The following is a 23,825-nucleotide window of genomic DNA, read 5'->3' as shown; positions in this document are numbered from 1 at the left end:
GGTTGAAGTTTCAAATCATGCAGAAAAACAGGCTGGAAAACCCACTGAGAAAGAGGTTGTATTAAGCATACCTTAAATGCCCAAAGTACAATGGCTGCTTGCCCCTTCCTGCTTAGCAGGCTTTTCTTTATTTTTAAGAGTATTGCGGTGAATTGGTATCATTCTGACCTTTTCCGAAACTTTTATTGTATTTCAGAACTGGTATGCCAAAACCCCTCTGGGTAAAAAACGAGCCTTGGCGATAACAGGAGGCAGCACAGAAAAGGCAAAGGACAAAGGGAAAAGGAAAGAAAAGAAAGAGAAAAGGGCAAAAAAGAAAAAGTAACGCCTTTCTGAAGAACCATGCTTGAGTCTCTCGGGGATGGAGAGGACCCCAACTCACCAAAGAAAAAATTCACCATTGCTCGCCTGAGGAAGCCCTCAGGGGAAGGAACTTAGCAGTTTGCAGGTGAGCTGATGCCGCACACCTGCTAACCACTGCGTGTGCTGTTATGCCTTTCCCAGGCTGGACACCTAGCTGGGTGTTCATCACAACTTTCCATAGCTTTAATCCACGCCAAGTTTGTATATAACTGAAATTCACTCGTGACGCCCTCCACAGTCTTTCAAAGTTGGACTCTTCCTGTCATCAGTACTAGCTGTCAAATTTAAAATGTGACAGTTAAAGAATATTCTAGTTTGACAATTAGTAAGCAATGAGTATATCATCAGTACACTAGCTTTTTATTAATGGATGTACACTGTATAGTATCTTGCATCTATTTTAATAAATTAATTCTTTGCTCTAGTAATAGATTTTATATAATGAAATAAAGCTGTTGTCCTTGAACTGACTCGGTAATTTGGTTGCTGGAACTAAAACAGGATCTTACAAATGAACTGTTTCAACATCCTAATTTTGAAGTTGAGATAGCTGAAGTCCAGGTCCCACTGCTAATATTGGGGCCTGGACATCATCAGCCCCGCCTAGTCCTTGTTGGAAGGACTGAAAACTTGTCAGGCCAATGACTGGATGAAAAACCATGGCATAAAAATGGGGTAAATGCAGAGAAGAGAAAGCCTACGTGAAGAAATAAAACAGGGTAAATAAGAAAAAGATTAAAGAGTAGGGAAAGCTCAAAAGAGAAATTTAAATTGTGTGAGGATGTGAAAGGCTATTGGTGGAAGATAGCAAGTAACCCACTTCTAAATTGTGGTAAGAACACAATCAGAGGAAGTAGACTTCAATTGAGATGGGATGGATTTAACTTGAATTTTAAGAATACCCTGTCTGACAGTTTGGGGTTAGACCACAGAAATTCATAAAACCTCACACTGCATAGACCAGGTCAGGCATCCAAGTTTTACCAGGATTCCCAGTGACTTGGATCATCAATGACCACGAAGGTTCATGGTTCCCAGGTGTCTTCTGACCACCAGCACACCCCCTAGCCTGTGTCTGTACACAGCAGTCTGACACAAATTGGGACAGACAGAGACAGTCACAGGCTGATGTGCCCTGGACAGTTCCGCACTCCCCATGAAGTCATCCTCCTCCTGAGTGTCCTCTTGAACAAACTTCTGCCTTCAGGGTGCCCTCCACTGATTTGCCTTCTCATTACCAAAGGTGCCCCAATTTCCACAGACTCCCCTTACCCACTTCAGACTATGTCTAGCCAAAGCCCAGGGTGGCCTGAGAAACGGCAGACTCCCCCACCCTAACATCCCAGAGTGATTTCACATTCATGTCTCCAAGATGGTTCTGCCAAGATCCTTTCACATGTCATGAGACCCCACTTATGGCCCAAGAAGAGAACATCAGGGCTCTAGGATTTGATGTCCATTGCAAAGTAACAAGATCTGCACCGCAAAGAAATGAAACGTATGAGGGTAAAAGTAAACCATTTTTTAAAATACCATTTCACTTGATCTTAGTTTCATGACAAGCACGCTTTTTCAGAACTCATAAAAACCTGTGCAGGTAACATTTAATAAACAGTAATGGAGTGATGGAAACTTGATACATATGCTTTAGAGCACCATCCAATAAAACTTTCTGCAATGATGGAAAGTTCTAGATCTGTGATCTCCCAGTAGGAGTCACACTAATCTACCAGGCTACTAAGCACTCAAAATGTGGCTGGTGCAACTGAAGAACTGAATTTTTAATTTTATTCAATGTTCATTTCCATTTAAATAGCCACACGTGGCTGGTGTGACTGGTGTATTGGGCAGGATGGCATCAGAGTAACTTAAGTTTAAAAATTGGTAAAGATATCTAAATATCCTTTCTACATGCTCACTTCCTTTTTCCCAGCACACTAACATGGAGATGTGATTTCCAGGGCCTCACTCAGCCTTTTCCCAAAGGATGGCTTCCTGCCCTGCCCAATGCTAGGTTTGTGCTCTACTTCCACAATGTAAGAATTAAAGAAAGAGGAAAGAAACATGAAAAGCAGCTCAACAGTCAAAGACACGTTGATTTTGGAGAATAAACCTGAGAGGGGCTTCTGGCTGAGTTAGGTCAGAGGCATTCTCTCTTACAGACCAAGAGTATTTCAAGGTTTAGGGCAGGAGAGCTTATCACAGGCTTGGAATGTTTCTGTGTCTTTTTGTCCTGCTTATCTGGGAGGGAGAGTTGTGTGTCTGTTCCCATACATCTTCTGCAGCTGCAGGCATACCCACCGAGTCTGCTTTTAGCTTCCCTATCTTAGTGCACCTAAAGGGAAAGGAATGTACTTATTAGGGTCCATTGTTTTACTGGGTCCCGTTGTATGAGTGTAAAGTTTGTTGGTTACCCAAGAGACTTTCCCCCCACCCTCTGTGCCCGAGCTGTCTTATATGGGTGTTACTCTCTACTCTTTCTGGCTGCTTGCAGTTAGAAGAGAAGTGATATCCTTGAAATGCAAGAGGCTAGAAGGGGAGCTGGAACTGTCTGAGATGTCGGTGCTCCTGCCCTGTCACACGTGGGGCCATGAGCTCTGTCTGAAATCTTGGCTAGTGTCAGCCAGCCCCGCCTCTCAGCCAAAGATGCACACACTTTTCTGCTGCCCATGGATCAGAGGACCCTTTGTCTGTCACTGCAAAGTCCACCAGAGCCAACACGCCATAGCTCAGCACATGCTGGTATTGACATCACAGCCTGCTGCTTTGTATGTGAGTGGATGTGGAGAGGGGGTGTAGATACACTTAGATACACTCACACACATACTCATATTCTGCGTGTTTTACACAAATGGTAACATGCCATTAGAACATATATGCTGTTAAAGCTTCTTGCTGTTTTTGCTTAATTCTGTAACTTGAATATTGTTCAATATCAAGCACATACAGACGGGCCTCATTTTGTATTCTCTCCATACTACCCCACTTTATAGATACACCATCATTTATTTAATCAGTCCACTCTGACAGATACTTAGATTATTTCCACCCTTCTGCTAGTCCATACTTGCTGTAATAAGTGCCTTTACATAGTCTTCATGGGTGTATACCAAAAAAAAATTATGTAGGATTAATTCCTAGAAGGAAAATTACTGGGCCAAATTACCTCTGAGTCTTTCATTTGGGTAGCTATTGACAGACTGTCCTGTAAAGAGGCACTGGTCACACCAACTCTGCAGGCAAGGGCATGGTTCCTTGTCATCCACGGAGTAGGTCAACAAACTGTGAGCCTATTCACCATCCATGCTGAAAACCCAGAGTCCTCCTGGAAGATTAGACTGCCATGCCCTGGAACTCCCACTTTTATCTGACAGGGAGAGGAAGCACGGCAGCCCTGTGGGAGGAAATGGGAGGAAGGCGATGGCGGGGCTGGACCGGCGGAGGGACCGGTGGAGGGACCTGAGGACTCCTCAGACCTCTGCTAGGGCCTCAGCTGCCCTGGGCCATTATGTGACAATTAGCTCCTCTTGAGCACGTTCTGAAGTGGAGGGGACAGTAATTAATACCATTAACCCTCATTAAGGGAGCATTCTGCGGGATGGAATCTGATTAAAGTGCAATTTGAGCTCTCAGGTAGCTCTGCATTTAGGAATAAGTAGGTCCCAGGTCCACAACCAATGCCAGGGCATGCTGAAAAGATGCTCCTGAGACCGAGACTGTCGGAGCTTCACCAAACAGCTTCAGAGACAGCAAATTGAAAACACCCTGATGCTGAAGAATCTATGTTTGAGACCCTTTTAAAACACATAGCCACATTTAATACAAAGGCCATAACTGTGGTAGGTGGTCACAGGGCTGTTTCACAGGAGTGACATGATTTTTAGCCTCTAATGATACTATGGAACCCAAGCCATGGCGTAAGTGGCTTGTCCTGTCCTTGAAAGTCTTAAGACTTGAATTGGAGAGAAGCATGCAGTAATGCTAAACGAACCCAAGGAGACAAAGCCTGTGGGTTGTAAACCAAGCTGGCAGCCGCCCAAGCAACGGGATGTGGGAAAGCAAAAGGACATTGGCCCAAAATGTGTGTGTGAAGGCACCTGAAACCTCCACCACTAGAATCATTCATTCATCAATGCAGGGTCGCCCCCCTAACAATTCTGCTGCGTTCAAATTCACAGTTGCAGCACAGCAGTGGTTTTTTGGCTCATGCTCCAGTTCTTTCATGGAGCACTCTCAGCCCTCAGTGCTAGGGGCTGAGGATGCAGGAGTGAGCTGCTTTGCAGTCTAAGGGGGAAGGACACATTAAGAAAATGGACATACAAATAAATGTGCAAGGCCAGATCCATGCAATGAACATGAGGAAGAGAAAACCCTGCCTAGGCTGAGGGATCAGGAGTTTCATCCCAGGACACAGGGATGAAAAGGCTTCATCCCTGCAAGAACCCTTTTCTGATGGAGAATCTGAGAGTTCGTGACGAAGTGGCAGGTCTCTCTGATTCTTTGGCTCTTCTTAACGGCTGCACCTACCGCCTATATAATCACCCAAGATAGTGTGTTCAAGGTCCCTGGCACAGAGGTACAATCTGTGTTTATTGCTTTATACATATTCAGTGAGTTTCTCACGTTGAGCTTTGGGGACGCAACTGGGAACCCAGGAGTGCGGGGCAGGTTCTGGCCTCTCCACTGCATACTGGTTTTGTTGTCAGGTGACTGTCAGAGTTCCCAAGGCCACTAATCAGTTCCTCAACGTGGCAGACAAACACAGTACCTTTTTTTGGTCAAGAGATTAAGCATCCTAGAAATGTAGTCTCTTCAGTCAACTCGAGTGGTTTACAGCAAGGTTCTGACTGACCCTAACTCAGGCTTCATCCCAGCTGCATCCTGGCCAGAGCCTGGATCAGTCCCAGCTCAGCACACAGCGTCCTCCCTGGATGTGCATTTCATCTTTGCCTCCCTGGGCTCTCGTGAGGAGTAAACTGAGCTGTGTACCCGGCACAATGCCTGGCACGAGGGCACATTCTCAGTGAACACTGCCTGCTGTTCAATTATTGCTGAGTGCCCAAAGCAGACCCCGCCCAGCAGAACAGGTGCCACAGGGGCAGGCTCTACCTTCCTGGAATGGAAGTGCAGGCTGCGATGAAGAAGGAGGAGGGGCATGGCAGAAGGGTCCTGTGAGAAGCCCCTGGGGCCCCAAGAAAGCTGGGACCCTTCTCCAGGTCCTCCCACCACCCTTCTTCTCATTTCACTCCGCTCTGTTTCTCCTGCTGGGGCGGCTTTGGGGGTGCCCTGCGCGTCTGTCCACCACCTCTTGAATATCCCTGGCTCCACCTCTGGAGCCCTTGGCCAGCCTGGCGCCCACCATTCCTCAGGCCTTGCTCCCTACCCATCTGGAAAGGAAGATGAGCCGGGTGCTGTCAAGAGGATTGCGGCTTTATGGGAAACTCACTGGGCTGGGCTAATTTCACAGACCTTCTGAGTGACCTTGGGTCAGTCTGGCCGCACACATACATACACATGTACAGCATATACACATGCATGCACACACACAGGGCATTCATATACAGCACACACTATGCACATGTACACATGTGATCTGTACACACAACACACAGAAACACATGCACACAAACAAACTATATACACAAACCACATACAGTACATACATACACATGTGTGCATGTACACAAAAACACACAACAGACATGGACCACTCCCTACACACACACTCATATACATATATACATATACAGGCACAAAAACACACATACACATGCATATACACATCCCACACGTGCAGACACATCACCCCGCACATGCACGTGTTCACACACATGCATGCACACATAGGCATGCGTGCAGTCCCACAGCCGCCATTATTTCCTCGGTGGGCTCATTGCAGATGCTGGTGGCCTGCACACACACCCCTGGGCCTCAAGCCTCTTCCCAGGGCTGCGGCAGGGACAGGAGCAGCGGAACGGGGAGGCCTCGCAGGTGCTGGGATGTGTTTACTGTTTACACCGAGCGCACCGGGAAAGCAGCTTCCTGCTCCCCGTGGGAGTCAGAGGAGCCCCCAGCTGCGGCAGGAAAGGCTGACGCAGACACCGTGGCTCCCAGCTGCACGGTGGGTCCAAGGAGGGCGGGTGGGGGGCCCTGCTGCACCCAAGGAGAGCGGCGTGGACCGGCAACAGGCCAGAAGCGCTGCGCCACTTTACAAGCTAATGAACTTTCCAGGACACAGCACGGCTCCCCTGCACCGCACCGTGAGACCGTGTCTGCCTGGGAGGAGCAGGATGGAGACTGAATGAGGGGTGATCTGGGACCCTCCCAGGGGACCCCAGGAAGCCATACTTATTTCTTCATCAATAAAAGACCTGGAGTGATCCCCATAAAGAGGCTTCTAGCTCTGAGTTCCTCTCGTTCTTCAGATAGAGGCACTCCACATGCCAGGGGCCGTGAGTTTTGGAGGGGCAAATCCTTCAACCGTAGCACTCATTGTGCCTGGAAACGCCACTGCTGACTCCTTATTTTGAAATAAATCTTTCTAGTCGTCTTTTAGAAAAATGTAAGTATCCGTGAGAGGGGTGTAAACGTGTATGCTTTTGTTGAATTATGACAAAAGCACAGAAAACGGCTCCACCGACATGTAAAGTGGAGATGCTCCCAGCTCCCGAGAAGCCCTTCTCCTGATCACTGCCCTCTCCATTTGCAAAGGCAACTACTGTCCTGATTCCCAGCATCCTAGGTTACTTTTAGCGGGGTTTGAACTTTATGTACATGGAAGTAAAGAGTGTGTATTCGTTTCTGTCCGGCTTCTTCTAGCCAATGTTACGCTTGTGAGACTCCTGCAGCCTTGCAAACAGCCGCAGTTCGTCCACTTCCATCACTGCGTAGTGTCTCCTTATAGATGCCACACTTAGGCTTCTTATTTTACTGTTAATTAAAGCCTCTTTTTTTTTTTTTTTTTGAGATGGAATCTCACTCTGTCGCCAGGCTGGAGTGCAGTGGCGCGATCTCAGCTCACTGCAATCTGTCTCCCAGGTTCAAGCGATTCCCCTGCCTCAGCCTCCTGAGTAGCTGGGACTACAAGTGTGCACCACCATGACCGGTTAATTTTTTGTATTTTAGTAGAGACGGGGTTTCACCATGTTGACCAGGATGATCTCAATCTCCTGACCTTGTGATCCACCTGCCTCAGCCTCCCAAAGTGCTGGGATTACAGGCATGAGCCATAGTGCCCAGCCGAGTGCCCATCATTTTTCTTCAGTTTGGGGCTATTATGAATGATGCTGCTGTGGACATGTGTATCTGTCTCTCTACACACATGTGCACACATTACTGTTTGTATATGCCTGGGAAGACAACTGCTCACCCCAGAGCATCATCACATGTGGTCGCAGTGCCACCAAGTTTACTGAGGTGACTGCTCCAATTTCCCTGCCACCAGCGATGCATGCAAACTCCCACTACTCCACATCCTCCCAACGTGGTGTGGTCAGCCGTTTTCATTGTCCCCACTCTGGAGTGTGTGGTATCACACAATGGCTTTAATTTCCTCTTTCCTAATGACTACTGGGTTGCACATCTTTTCATATGAGTAGTGATCATTTGAATATTACCGTGCTTTTAAATAAAACCCCTGCTATTTTTCCATGGGTTGTCTATTTCTTTCTTATTAATTTTATACTTTTAGTGAGAAGCTGTTTGCAGGTGCACGGTTGGGAATATTGTCTCCCACTCTTTAGCTTCCATCTCACTGTCATAATGGTGTCTTTTAATGAAAGTTCTTGCAGTGGCTCACACCTGTAATCCCAGCACTTTGGGAGGCCAAGGCAGGTGGATCACCTGCGGTCAGGAGTTTGAGACCAGCCTGACCAACATGGTGAAACCCCATCTCTACTAAAAATACAAAAATTATCTGGACGTGATGGTGGGTGCCTGTATCCCAGCTACTCCAGAGGCTGAGGCAGGAGAATCACTTGAACCCAGGAGGCAGAAGTTGCAGTGAGCCAAGATCGCACCATTGCACTCCATCCGGGGCGACAGAGTGAGAGTCCATCTCAAAAAAAAAAAGAGAGAGAGAGAGAAAAAAAAGAAAATGAATTCTTAATGTTAAGGTAATTTGGCTTATCAACTTTGTCTTTGTGGTTACAGTTTTTTTGTGTCCTATGTAACAGTTCTTTGCCTGCCTCAAGATTATGACACTATTGTTGCTAATAGCTTTCAGAAGCTTTTATTTTAAGTTCCGGGTACATGTGCAGGATGTGCAGGTTTGCTACATAGGTAAATGTGTGCCATGGTGGTTTGCGGCACCTATCAATCCATTACTTAGGTATTAAGCCCAGCATGCATTCCCTCTTTTCCCTAATGCTCTCCCCAAACCCACCGTCCTCCAACAGGCCCCAGTGTGTGTTGCGTGTGTCCGTGTTCTCAGCGTTCAGCTCCCACTTATAAGTGAGAATATGCAGTGTTTGATTTTCTGTTCCTGCATTAGTTTGTTGAGGATAATGGCTTCCAGCTTCATCCACGTCCCCACAAAGGACATGATCTTGTTCCTTTTTATGGCTACGTGGTATTCCATGGTGTATATGTACCATATTTTCTTTATCCAGTCTATTACTGATGGGCATTTGGGTTGAGTCCATGGCTTTGCTATTGTGAATGGTGCTGCAATGAACATACACATGCATGTATCTTTATAATAGAATGATTCATGTTCCTTTGGGTATATACCCAGTAATGGGATTGCTGAGTCAAATGGTATTTCCGGTTCTAAATCTTTGAGGAATTGCCACAGTGTCTTCCACAATGGTTGAACTGATTCACATTCCCACCAACGGTGTGAAAACGTTCCTATTTCTCCCCTTTTCAGAAGCTTTATTGTTCCACTTATCACATTTATATCTGCCAGTTTGCCTGGAATTGATTTTTGTTCATGGTTCAAGTTTTATTTCATAGCCATATGAATATGTGATTGACCCAAAGACCCAGCACCATTTATTGAAAAGACTGTTCTTTTCCCACTGCTTTTCAGTGCCCTCTATCATTGAAAACAAGTATTTAAAAACAACAACAATGAAAACAAGTGTTTATGTAGACAGTGATTTGCTTAGGAATCCTCTATTCTGAGCTACTGCATCTATCATTCTGCCAATATCACATTGACTTGAGCAATGTAGCTTTACAATAATGGTTTGCATCCACAGAGTAAGTCATCCCACCTTCTTTTTCTCCAAAGTATCTTAGATATGCTTGACATTTTGCACTTCTAAAGGAATTTATAATCAGCTTAGGCATTTCCACCAAAAAACTAATATTTTAATGTAAATTATATTGATCAGTTTGAGAACAGACATCTTTACATTATTGAGTTTTCCAGGCCATGAAAGTGATATTTCCCAGCATTTGTTTAGCCATTAAATTTTCTTAATGATGTTTTGTAATTCTCTGTCTACATATCTTACACATCTTTCCTTAGATTCACTTTGAGGTATTTGATAATTTCCATTATAAATTACATTTTGAAGTTTTCCTTTATACCTGTTTGTTGCTGGTATATAGAAATAAAATTGACTTTTTCAATTGGTTGTATATCCAGCAACAAGCCAAACTTATTATCTAATTTTAATTGTTTTTAGATTCTATGGTGTTTTTTTAAACATCCATAGGCATATTGCCTTTGGAAAATGACAGTTTTATTTATTTGTTTGCAATTTTCATAGCTTTTTGTTTCTCTTGCTTTATTGCACTGACTTGGCCATTTAGTTATGATGTTGACTAGAAGTGATCATAGAAGACATCCTTGTTTCAGACCTCAGCAGGAAAATGTTCAACATTTTATCAGTTAGTACAAAGTTTTGAAATTATACTTTATCACATTTCGTGTGCTAAGAATGTTTATCATGTATGGATGTGGACTTGTAGCAGATACTCTTTCTGCCTCATTGAAGATGATCACGTGACTTTCCCCTTTTGTTACCATGGTTGATTTTATTGAATGATTTTTAATTGAATTTTTACTAATTATTGATTCACATACTTAAATAATACAGAGAGATCCTGCATAGGTTTGCCCAATCTCCCCCAATGGTAACATTTTGCACAATTATAGTATAATATCACTGATACAATATACCAATTTTATTCAGATTTCCACAGTTTTCCTTGTACTCATTTGAGTGTGTATATATGTATGTATTAAGTTTTATCATCTTTTCAGGTTTGTGTATCCACGAGCACAGCCAAGATACAGAAGAACAATTCCAACCCCACAAGGATCTCTCATGCTGCCCGGTTCTAACCACATCTACTTCCCTCCTACTCCTCTTCCTTTAACCCTTGGCAACCAAGAATCTGTCCTCCATTTCTAAAATTGCATCATATTAAAAATGTTATATAAATGAATAAACAGTTTGATACCTCTTAGGATTGGCTTTGTTCACTCGGCATAATTCCATGGGAATAAGTCCCATGTTGTTGCATGTATTAAAGGTTCATGGCTTTTTATTGTTTGATAGTATTTTATGGTATGGATTCATCACAGTTTTTTTAACCATTCACTTGTTGAAGGACATCTGGGCTCATTCCAAGTTTTAGCTGTTACAAATAAAGTTGCTATGAGGATTTCTGTATAGGCTTTTGTATGAATATGTTTTTCAGTGAAAAATTGAGATAAGGCCCAAGAGTGCAATTGCTGGTTTTATGTATGTTTAGCTTTATAAGAAACTGTCAAGACTGTCAAACCGTCTTCCATAATGGTAGTACCATTTTACATTCCCAGCTGCAACGTATGAATGATCCAGTTTCTCCACATCCTCATCAGCATTTGGTATTGTCACAATTTTTTACCTGATATATATGTAATAATTGATTGATTGATAATGGTTAAACCAGTGTTGCATTTTCAAGTACAAAGTTATGTTTATAGTGTATTTTTTTGTATATAATTTTATTTTATTTAGTAATATTTGGCTTAGAATATTAGAATATTTGCATCTATGTTCTTAAATGAGACTTGTTTTATAACTTTCTTGTAATATTTTTGTTAGGTCTTTATATCAAGACCTCATAAAATCAGTAGCAAAATATTCTTTCTTTTTCTGTTCTTTGCAAGAATTTCTGTAAGATTAGTATTATATTTTCTTAAAGGTTTAGTAGCATTCATGAGTAAATCCATCTGTATAGAAAGGATTTTAATTTCTTAATGAATTTAAGACTATTCAGATTTTCTATTTCTTCTAGTGTCAGTTTTGGTAAGTTGTGTTTTTTAAGGAATTTCTCTATTTCATCTAGATTTTCAAATTTATCAGCATAAAGTTTTTTACTATATGTTCTTCTTAGCTTTAATACCTGTAAGAGCTGAAATGTTGTTCTGTTTTTAATTCTTTGATGTTAGTTATTTGTGCCTTTTCTCTTTTTTCCCTCGATCAGTTTCATCAGGGCTTTATCTTTCCTTTAAAAATAAAAATTCAGAGAGCCAATTTTTTGATTTGATGGCTGTCTTTATAGTAATTTTTTTACTTTATTAATTTCTACTCTTATCTCTATCATTTCTTTCCTTCTATTTCTTGGGATTTAACTTGCTGCTATTTTTCTTAACTTCTTGAGGATAGTTAACTCATTAATTTTTACCCTTTTTCCTTTTCACTATATAGATTTAGACCTATACAATTTTTTCTGAAAATCTATCTCTTGATAGGTACTAAGATTTTCCTTAATCTCCAAGTATGAAATATAGTTATCATTATGCATTTCAGGCTATACTTATGTGCATATAGAATTAGAGGGGCATATATCAAAATCAGTCATGGGAATGCTTATTTTCTTTGTCACTTTACAGGCTTTTCCTGTATAATACATACTACATTTGCAATTAGAATACAATATATATATATTTAAGAACTATGATGTACACACGTAAATTAAAAGAAATTAGGTCATGATTCAAAAATGGAGGTTTGGCCTACTATAATGCTCTGTGTGAAGGCATGGTAGACTGAAATGGCTTTGAAAGTTCCATAAATTGAGTAACTGTGGAAAAGCAGATTCAGTGGTGTCTCAGTCCTGATGTTAATTTTAATTTTTGTACTAAATCCTTATCTCTATATGTCCTTAGGGAGCACATCTGGAATCTTAGGATAGGTTTTTCAAAAGTGAACCTGTTGAACAATGGAAAATGTGAGTTTTAAGGAATCAATTAATGATTTAAAATATTATAGAAAACAATACAAAAGCTTGTATCTACTTAGCTGAACAATGGCCTGGAAAGTGAAGAGACACATCACCTTAACATAGCTGTAGAATGAAAACACTAGGGGAGAAGAAATAGGAGGAAAAGGGGCTGCACAGTTTCATCCTTTGCAAACCTCACCTGCATTCCCTACTAGCAGCCGCTGCTCTCTCCGGCCTGGCTTAGCATCCTGTCGCACTCCAAAGCCTAGGATCGCGTGTCTAAGCATGAGCTTTTCTCAAAGAGGAGACCCAGTGAGACAAAAGTGAGCCCAATAACCAACCCAACACACACACACACACACACACACACACACACACGCACCCCTATCCAGCTGGCCAAGCCCACAGTGTTGCCTGTCCTGGCTGGTTCCCTTTGTGCTCTGCACTATCTCTGCTCTGAACCTAGTACCCCAATATCTGCTTCACTGGGACCACCCTCTGCTACCACAGCAACCACCAGACCTCCAGGATCCTAAGAAAACAGGAATATTGGATGCAGAGCAAGGTCAGTTCTGGCCATGTCTGGAGAAATGTGACCGGAATGAGACAGAGAAGGTGAAAGACAAGGCTTGCTCTTGATAAGACACAGGAGCAAGGCCCCACTGTGAGCCTCTTCCCTGGGATGGGGAGAAACTGGGAGACACAGGACTGCCAGCAGATTCCCAAGCTCACAGGAAGCTTGCACTCTGCCCACTGCCTCCAACCCTGTGGAGTGAGCACCACCAGCTGCTACCTCCAACACAACCCACCCAGGTGCGGCGCTTGCCCTGCCGGTCAGGCTCCCATGTGCGTGGGGCTCAGAGGGGTGGGGAGATCTCATTGTGTGGCAGTGAGGCCTGGGTGGAAGCTGATACCAGCTGGAAACCGATGCCTCCCCACAGCACACACCTGGGGGCTATGCAGAGAACTGCACTTGGCCAAGGGACCCCCAAGGCTCCTTGAGCACAGTGTGTCGTCCCAGAAGGTGAGATTGGTTGATGCTTGACTCAAACAGCCAGAGCAGGCATGATAGCTCCCTCTTGAAAGATAGATTTTACTCCAAGTGGAAACTAATTGATTCTCCCTCAGCAACTTTCCCAATTGGCTAGAATTCTAAAACTGACAGATCGGCAAATGGGGAAGTTACTTTTATATAAAACAGTGAGCCACAGACTTCAGAGTGTTCTCTAAGGGAAATTTAATTATATCCTCCCCAACAAGACATCCAAAATACCCTCGCCTAGCTTTTGTGTGTGTATTTATATGAGGCACAATGCCCACGTCCTGTGACATTAGTATTTCTCTTCACATCACTGGAAATCTGAGTACTTTGGAACTGGTTGGAGCAAATTATAATGCACCCAGCCAGGGCCTTTTGTTACGCAGCCCTTCGACGGTGGTGCCTGCCTGGCCCTCTGAAAGCCCAGGGACCACTGGAGTTCATTTGAGAACACTCTACCCCAAGTTGGTTGTGCAAATTATTTCTGCTCTATGCAGAGTCTTTTTATTTTCCTCATGACATCGAGTGACTTTGAATCTTGCATGATACATACTCACACATACACAGGGGAAAGGATTAAGGCACAACCAGGATTAAATAATGCTGATAATAATGAGCTGATGAAACCGGAACCGTCGAGGTTTCCTGTATGTCTCTGGGGCATGGCAGTGCCATGTCCAGTTGGGGAGGAACTTCTGGACTGCCAGGACGGGGTTTCTTCTGCAGATGTTTCGGTGTTGTCCTCCAAATGCTTAGCATCTGGATTTGGGATACCTTGGGCCGTGGTGAAGCCAGCTCCTGCCTTTTCTCCTGGGTCCAGGAAAGGGAGGAGTGTAGATCTTTCCAGGGTCAACCAAGGCAAAGGGGGCAACCAGACAGCAAAGGATGCCCACTGCTGCTTCATGGGCCTGTCCTCCTAGGCTTAGCAGTGACCTTGCTGGTGGCCAGGCTGCCCTACACCCTTTGCTTTGTGAGGAAGGTGGACCCAGCCTCTCCTGCACCCATCACTGATCAAACTGTGGGCAGGCACGGGTGCAGGGCAGCACCAGAGAGCTTGCCGGCCCTGCGGGGATTTCCACTAGCTCTTCTCACCAGCATTGGTCCTCCAGTGGCCAAGGGTGCCCAAGCAGAGATGCCAGTCACTCAGCTCAAGGCCTCCCTCCTTGGTGAGGCTGGAAACATCCCTCCATCCTCCAGGAGCACAGTGAGAGCTGGATGAGGAGATGGACCGTTGGGCACCTGCCCAGGGGTCCAGTTGAAAGGGACACCAACACAACACTGGGGTCACAGTGCCCTCAAGTGGAGACTTGCAGGCACCGCTCTCCATCAATTCCAGATTAAGAACATGCTCTAGGATGACCCATGTGTGTGAGAAATCTCTTATTCTAAATATAAAGATGGAGACGTGGCATTTTGTGGATGAGTATATTTATTTGCTAACAGGAAATAAGCTATTCGCCATCTCCAATAAGTAAATGTTGGACAAATATTTAAAGAATGTCAAGAATGTCTGTTTTGAGCCTGCTAGGGGGACCTCCACACGTCCTCCCGCCCCTGCCTTCCCACCCACTCTGCAAATGCTCACAGGCAATGGCCACCTGTGGGTAAACAGGATGCCTCTGTGAGTAAACGGGATGCCTCTTCTTTGGGACCCTGGAACCTCTCGGGAGGGGTTGGCCTTGGTGGAAAGGGAAGGAAGGGTGATTAGGGCTGAAAGAAACACTCATTTAATGAACATTTTCACTGGGCCGATTTTGTGCAAGGCCCCAGTAGCTATCGACCTTGTGATGCACGGTGTGGTTCTGAAGTGTGGACTGACAGGGCTGGACTTGGGCCAGGGCACAGTGCAGACTCAGGGAGTGCCTGGAGCAGGGAGCCACCACGAGGGAGTTCTCAGCCACTGTGCGGCTGCTTATGTCCTGTAGGAAACGCACAGTGCAGGTAACACGTGTATTCTGATGCCTCTCTTGTGGGTCTCACCTGGTCATCAGCCACCAACCTTCTCTCTTGGCTTCTCACCACCTGCCAGGTGCTGCCCAGAAAGGAAGAGAAAGACTTTGGCTTAAAGGTGGACGCCAGAGGTCCCAACAGCTGGAGGCTCCCGCTCACAGCTCCCCTGTAGCAGAAGCACTTGTTCCTTCATTGTAGTTGTTGTTTCATTGCTTTGAGTTTTATTTTAACTGTTGGATAATAATTGTGCATATTTATGGGGTACAGTGTGGTGGTCTGAGACTTGCCCTCCTGTGTTCATTGCAGCACTGTTTACAATAGTCAAGGTGTAGAATCAACCCAAGCGTCCATCTACGGAGGGATGGATTAAAAGAATGTGGTATATACACAGCCGGAATACTATTCCACCGTAAAACTCAATGAATTCCTTTGCAACAATGTGGATGAGCCTAGAGGATGCCATGTTAAGTGGAATTAGCCAAGCACAGAAGGACAAATGCTGCATGTTCCTTCTGGATGGAAGGCAGAGCTCCCACACTGGCCACAGAGGGCTCACTATCACACAGCAGTGCTAGCGTGAGCTGCCACAGCTGCCCACCTGGGCCACTCACAACTGTGCCACAAGAATCCCCACGCAGAGACCTCTGTGTATTGCTGCATCTGGGTCTGCTGGGTAGGTTCCCAAAAGTGGCACAGCTACGTGGAGGCTCACACACGCAGAAGATGGTGAAGAATAAAAGTCACAGACCAGGGGACACAGCCTCCTGCCAGCCCATCTCCTCGATGATGGACACCCCCAGCAGAGGATGCCTGTCAATCATTCCTGCCATCAGAGGAACTGCCCAAAGGCAGGTGTGTTCCACACTGAGAAAAGCAAGGCCTGGTTGGAGACATTTCCTGAATTGTCAATGTCTGTAAATGCCTTCAGAGGAACCCAGACACTGGCTGGTTCCACCCTCTCCCAGGTCACTTTTCAGTTGGCAGAGCAAGCACAGCACAATGTCTGTATCACTGCAAACACATGAGGACGTCTGCATCACTGCAAGCGCACAAGGACACCTGTGTCACTGCAAGTGCACCATGATGCCTGTCACTGCAAGCATACCATGATGCCTGCGTCACTGCAAGCACACGAGGATGCCTGTGTCACTGCAAGCACACGGCAATGCCTGCGTCACTGCAAGCACACAAGGATGCCTGTGTCACTGCAAGCACACGGCAATGCCTGCGTCACTGCAAGCACACAAGGATGCCTGTGTCACTGCAAGCACACCATGATGCCTGCGTCACTGCAAGCACATGAGGATGCCTGTGTCACTGCAAGCACACGGCAATGCCTGCGTCACTGCAAGCACACAAGGATGCCTGTGTCACTGCAAGCACACCACGATGCCTGCGTCACTGCAAGCACACAAGGATGCCTGTGTCACTGCAAGCACACGGCAATGCCTGAGTCACTGCAAGCACACCACGATGCCTGCGTCACTGCAAGCACACCACGATGCCTGCGTCACTGCAAGCACACAAGGATGCCTGCGTCACTGCAAGCACACAAGGATGCCTGTGTCACTGCAAGCACACAAGGATGCCTGTGTCACTGCAAGCACACGGCAATGCCTGAGTCACTGCAAGCACACCACGATGCCTGCGTCACTGCAAGCACACCACGATGCCTGCGTCACTGCAAGCACACCACGATGCCTGCGTCACTGCAAGCACACAAGGATGCCTGCGTCACTGCAAGCACACAAGGATGCCTGCGTCACTGCAAGCACACCACGATGCCTGCGTCACTGCAAGCACACCACGATGCCTGCGTCACTGCAAGCACACCACGATGCCTGCGTCACTGCAAGCACACCACGATGCCTGCGTCACTGCAAGCACACAAGGATGCCTGCGTCACTGCAAGCACACAAGGATGCCTGCATCACTGCAAGCACACCACGATGCCTGCGTCACTGCAAGCACACAAGGATGCCTGCGTCACTGCAAGCACACAAGGATGCCTGCGTCACTGCAAGCACACAAGGATGCCTGTGTCACTGCAAGCACACAAGGATGCCTGTGTCACTGCAAGCACACAAGGATGCCTGTGTCACTGCAAGCACACAAGGATGCCTGTGTCACTGCAAGCACACGGCAATGCCTGAGTCACTGCAAGCACACCACGATGCCTGAGTCACTGCAAGCATGCAAGGATGCCTGTGTCACTGCAAGCACACGGCAATGCCTGAGTCACTGCAAGCACACGGCAATGCCTGAGTCACTGCAAGCACACCACGATGCCTGTCACTGTAATCACACAAGGATGCCTGCATCACTGCAAGCACATGAGGACACCTGTGTCACTGCAAGTGCACCACGATGCCTGTCACTGCAAGCACACAAGGGGCATCTGTGTCACTGCAAGCGCACCATGATGCCTGTTACTGCAAGCACATGAGGATGCCTGTGTCACTGCAAGCACACCGCGATGCCTGTCACTGCAAGCACACAAGGATGCCTGCATCACTGCAAGCACATGAGGACACCTGTGTCACTGCAAGCACACCACAATGCCTGTCACTGCAAGCACATGCGGACGCCTGTGTCACTGCAAGCACACTACGATGCTTGTGCCCCCACAGCATATGAGGACACCTGTGTCATTGTGCATTTAAAAGGCCCCAGGACCTCCCAGCCACACCAGACACAAAAGGGAAGAAGAAAGCAGCAGGGAAGTTATTGTCACGGAAAAGCTGAAATGAACTCCAAATACACTGAGAGTAGGGAAAATGCTTCCATTAGATTTTAATTCCACGCCCTCATCACTGGTGGGATGAACATTTCTGAAAGGCAGCTCCATAGAATGTTGCTGAAAGAGTCTGGCATCCTCACACCCCCTGCCTTAGATGATCCTAGAGGACATCCCTGCCACCACCCTTTGGGCCACTGTTAGGATGCTGAGCTGGGCTGCAGGAAAACACCAGAATTAAATCAAAAATGGGCAATGGGGAGAGGGCCTTCTAACTGCAAGGAGGCCAGGAAGTTGCTGTCTTGACAAGTCACTGTGAGGCTTAAAAATAAGCTTTAAAAATAGCATTTTAAAGGGAGTGGCTCAAACAGCCCTGGCTCAGGGACAGGGATCTGCAGGCACTGGCCTCTGCCATCTCCCTCCTCGCGGCCTCCCCTCTCCTTTGGATGGTGTTTTTGCAGGCTCCACCTCCCACGTGCCTCTAAGCCTGGGGCACTGTCTCAGGAGCCAGGGGGTCTGCTTGAGATGCGTGCTCTGTACGGGTTCTTCTCCTGCCGGATGTGGAAGAGGCAAGTCCTGAGCACCGACAATCCACGAATTGACGAATCCACCGGAAAGTGTCCGCCCTGAATCTCAAAAACCCTAGGGACAGGACTGCTTAGTGTGGGCAGTACTGTGTGCATGGGATGGAAGGACTCACGTGAGGAGGAAGGACCTGACTCTGAGGACAAACCTCTCTGATGGTCAAGTGAAGACTCCATCCCACAATCACCCCGCCCCACCCTCCTAACGTTTCCCTCACTTTATTACAGAACGGGGCTGCAATGGTGTAAGAAGCGGGGGCAGAACGGGAGAGGATTATACAGTGGGACAGACATAACCTCTTTGAGCCTCTGTGATAATTTACACACAGGATAAGACTAGCAAGTTAAGGCTGCAAGAGCCGATGTCTGAAGAGGTGTGATATTAACCAGACAGGCTTCGTATTTGAGTGAATGTGGAAGAAATGCTTAGGAATGGAAAATTTGACATCGACCCCTTCTTCTCTCCTTATTAGAATGAGGGATCTGACATGCCTTCCCCAAAGCTAAATAAATGTGTGTTTGTCCACGACTTTATCTTTGTCTTGGCCAGTTATATTAGAATATGACAGTTATTTTGACCTTACCAAACCGCCATCCCCGCCACATCCAGGGCATGCACATACACTTGAGTTGACATATCTGATTTGGTTTCACTGTGGGGTGGGGTGACATGTCTGATTGGAAATGTGACATCCTAATGACTTCCATTGACTGTGGAAAGACGTGCAAGGGCCCCTTGAACAAGATGGAGTTTCCAAGTCCTCCTCCTGTTGCCTGGGTGAGTCCCTGTGGAATGGAGATTGTCAGGGTGATAAGAGGAGCTGGATCAGGAGAGGAAGGCTGATGTGAATATATTGGGGCCAATAAAATCTTCTTGAAAGCTGGTTTCTTGGATACAAGTTGAGGACATGACACCGCTATCATCCAGGGTGTCCTGCTGGCATTATTAGGCCAATAAACCTCCTAAGATTCTCTCTCCCCGCACTTTACCCCGGGAGCCCAGCACCCGACAGCCGTGAGGGGGAGGAGCGCTGGCAGGGACGGCATGATGTGGCCTCACGTTGCAACCGCCCAGAGAGCTCTCGGACAGCTGCAGGTCAATAAAACATCCTCAGACCCTGCCCACTGGACCCCATCTCTGTCCGGGGCCCCTAGGATTGCAGGGCAGACACAGCTGGTAAGTGGGGAGAGGAAGGCTCACTGCACAAAAGAGATGCCTGTTAACTAGAAAGAGTTCACAGGGGGCCCCTGCAGATGTCATTAGGAGACACCATGAAGAGAGAGCAGGGGATCGTGCATGTCGCCTGGAAGCAAAAATGATGGAAGATCCGGACTGGGCTTAAAGAAACTGACTAGGGCCCCAGTGCATGGGAGGGCCCCTGGCAGAACACGAGGCACTGGTTGCCTGAGAGATGTTCACCTGCAGCTCCAGGATCCCACATGTGCCATGCTGCACCCTCCCCCTGAGCAGCGCCTCTTGGTGTTGGATGTGCTTTTGACTTTCCTGGGGCTCATGTTAATATGCAGATTATGTATCAGTGGGTCAAGGTAGGACCCCAAGATACTGCATTTCTAACAAGTCTTTGGGTGATATTGATGCTGCAGGTCCCCATAAACGCTCTTAGAAATACAGGATCACGTCCTCCAGCCCAGACCTACTGTGTCAGAATGTGCTGTTTATGACATCCCCAGGTGACTCAAATGCACATTAAGATTTCAGAAGTTCTGTTTAGACACCCAGTCTTACTCACTGAAAATCAGAAAGAGGAGAAACTGAAGAAGATTGTGGACGTTCTTGCCACCAGACAAACAGCCAGAGGCCCCTTATGAATGGACCATGCCTGGGAGCAGCTATGACGTAATATATAAGCTGCCGACTGAATTGCCTTTCCATGGCTTGATAGCTGCTATGGTTTGAATGTGTCCCCCCTAAAATTCAGGGGTTGCCAAGGTGATAGTATTAAGAAGTGGGGCCTTTAAGAGGTGATTAGGCCATGGGGACTCCTCTCACATGAACAGGATTAGCTGCCCCTATAAAAGGACGTGGCAAAGGGAGTTTGTCTCACCTGCCCTTCCACCTTCCACCATGAGAGGACACAGCCAGAAGGCCCTCACCAGACACCAGATGTCAGAGCCTTGATCTTGGACTTCCTGGCCTCCGGAACTGTGGGAAATACATTTCTATTCTTTATAAATTACCCAGTCCCAGGTATTCTGTTGTAGCAGCACAGAACAGACTAAGACATTCACCATTCATCTGGTGGAGTCTACACCACAATGGATTTGTACCCTGACAGCTGAAACACCAAGGCTCCATAGGGTCCCTGAGTTTGCTCATTTCAAGTGTACTGAGTCACTGGTGCTCAGGCATTTGCTAAAGTGAGGACAGTAACTGACAGTAACCGGAACCTAATGGAGATGGATCAGATATGGTGGCTGAGAGGCAATTGGGTTCTACAAAGCTCAGTAGCACTTGCCATTTAAAATCCATTCCCAGCCAGGAGCAGTGGCTCACGCCTGTAATCCCAGCACTTTGGGAAGCCAAGGCAGGTGGATCACCTGAGGTCAGGAGTTCAAGACCAGCCTGACCAATATAGAGAAACCTCATCTCTCCTGAAAATATGAAGTTAGCCAGGTGTGGTGGTGCACGCTTGTAATCCCAGCTACTCGGGAGGCTGAGGCAGGAGAATCACTTGAACCCAGGAGGCGGAGGTTGTGGTGAGCTGAGATCACGCCATTGCACTCCAGCCTGGGCAACAAGAATGAAACTCCATCTCAAAAAAAATAAATAAATAAATAATAAAATAAAATAAAATACAGTAAAATCCATTCCCCAGTCAGCAGGACCTGGAGGAAGCTAGTATTCCGCTCAGGAACACTGTCTTGCAAAGACAACACTCAGAATGCCGGGGTCTTCCCAGCAGTCAACACCTTGGCTCTCACTTTGCCTATAGCAATACATGCCAACTTTAGTGCTCATTATCCAAGAACTTTTTAAAATCTTCTATAAAATGCGGTATAATAAACCAATTTCCTTAAAGCAGGAGCCTGTGAATTTTATCTTTGAAATACCCTCCTCCTTACTGCTTCCTCAGCAAATTTCAGACCTGGAGAGATATTGCTGTAGCAATAATTTAATTTGTTTTAATTTGCTGCTTGTTCACTTTCATAGAGATTGAACTTTTTTTCTATATTCTGGAATATTCTGTGAATATCCTTGTCTTATTAGCTTAGAGTACCTCTTAATATGTTGAAAGTATTACTCTTTCTGGTTGTTTTATAAACTCTAAATGTTCTCTCCTAGTCTGTCTTTTGTCTTTTGATTCCACATACAAATATCTGCATACAAATATCTGTCATTTTTACCTAATCAGATTTGTTCATTTTCCCACTCTAAAGTTTTTAAAATTTTCCTTTATTTTACTTTATTACTTTTATAGTTTTATTTAAAATCTAGTTACTACATCTGGAATATATTTATATGCGTGCTCTTAGTTAAGAATCTAACTGTACTTCTTTTCCAGTGAAGGAAGTCATTCATCCCAATACTGTTTACCAAATTATCTATTCTTTCTATTATTGATTTTAAATTCCGTGATCTATGATTCGATGAAAAGGAGTGTTACAAAACACGTTAAGTATGATGCTATCTTTGAAAAGGTCATAAAGGAAAAATATTAATGTGGTTATTACAGGAATATAGGATTATTTGTAGTTTTATAATTTTCTGTTTCTGTGTATTTTCTGATTCCCTATCATGAAAGTATCATACATTTAGATTTGTATTTGTGTTTGAGGTTTAATGCTTCCAAGTTGTGATAGCATGGGTGTGTGTGCATGTGTACGCATGTGTACATGTGTGTCTGTGTCCACATGTCCAAAACCCTGGGCTTGCCTAGGTGTACACATTCCAACAGCCTCTGCCAGGTACTTCCAAGGGAAGCCCTGAGGTTAGGATTCAGTTTCACTGACCTATCCATATGCTTTCTCGTGATTGTCCTTATGTCTGAGCAGATGCATGGGCAGGATAACTGATTGAGCTGGGTGTCATTTATGTTTGTAAAATTAAGTGAAGACACTGGCCTAAGTGGCAACGGGCCATATGGCTGCAGATAAACACTGGTGGCCTTTCAGGAATGTCATGGCTCCAGTTCCTGTGGCCCATGGTGCCATATGCGATCGTTGTCCCTACTTGCAGTCGTTGGGCCCACCTTGTGGAAAAGGGATAACCTACTTCTCCTATCGGTCCCAACATTACAGTCCTGTTTCCATTAGTACAAACCTATGTCTGTCCAAGTTTTTTATCCCACCGCTCTAAATATTCAGGGTTAAGCATTGGCACCGCGCTTGGGTTCCCTGATAAGTATAGAGACAACAATGCGTTCCACACCAGAGAGTGGTTGCTCACCCATCACTCACCTCTATGGGCAAAGTTCAGACGCCAAATGTCAGGAGCTGACAGAGTGATCTATTAGGCCAGGTGTATGGTGCTAGCCCAAAGAACTGGCCATGCTCTTTCATGACCTGACTGTCCTGTAATTTGACACACCATTTCTCAGAAGTAACTGAAGCCAGAGTCAGAAATGGACATTAGACATGCCTTCCCCATTCCTGGCTATATGAGAAAATAATTTTAAAAACAGGGGTACATGACGGCAAAAAGGCAAGGAACCCAAATGGTCTTTTGTTAAAATATAGATGCCCCAGAACATGGAATTTCTTTGACAAGTCAAGTTCATCTGTGTTTATGTGAAGATTCAAATACACATACACACACACATACAAAAAAAAAAAGAAAAAAAAGAAAAAATAACTAAAATACTTCCAGATGCTTTGATTTTATGTCTTGCAGGAAACAAGTCATTGCTTGCATAATTGGTGAAAGGGAAATAGATGTAGAAACAGACACAAAGAAAACCACTTTTTAGGCCAGATGGGGTGGTTCATGCCATATTCCCAGACATTGGGTGGTTTACTTGAGGCC

General features: G+C 45.6%; 1 protein-coding gene and 1 long non-coding RNA gene across 17 annotated transcripts in view; one reads left to right on the top strand and one right to left on the bottom strand.

Annotated features, from left to right (window-relative positions):
* Nucleotides 1–829, top strand: part of LOC105473857 (IQ motif containing with AAA domain 1) — a 188,358-nt gene extending 187,529 nt beyond the window's left edge. For 7 of the 11 annotated variants that reach the window (XM_011727985.2, XM_011727984.2, XM_011727988.3 and 4 more), the window contains one exon: nucleotides 197–780. In XM_011727985.2, coding sequence (XP_011726287.2) covers nucleotides 197–325 — 129 coding nt within the window. In that variant the 3' untranslated portion in view covers nucleotides 326–780. Of the gene's footprint in view, nucleotides 1–196 lie in introns of all 11 variants that reach the window. The other 4 variants (XM_011727983.2, XM_071073635.1, XM_071073631.1 and 1 more) reach the window with 1 other exon arrangement.
* LOC139357261 (uncharacterized) overlaps nucleotides 1–23,825 on the bottom strand; it is a 108,322-nt gene that overhangs the window by 32,123 nt on the left and 52,374 nt on the right. The window lies entirely within an intron of this gene.

Source organism: Macaca nemestrina, chromosome 11, assembly GCF_043159975.1.
Source record: "Macaca nemestrina isolate mMacNem1 chromosome 11, mMacNem.hap1, whole genome shotgun sequence".
NCBI lineage: Eukaryota > Metazoa > Chordata > Mammalia > Primates > Cercopithecidae > Macaca > Macaca nemestrina.
This window is presented reverse-complemented; position numbering and strand designations above follow the sequence as displayed.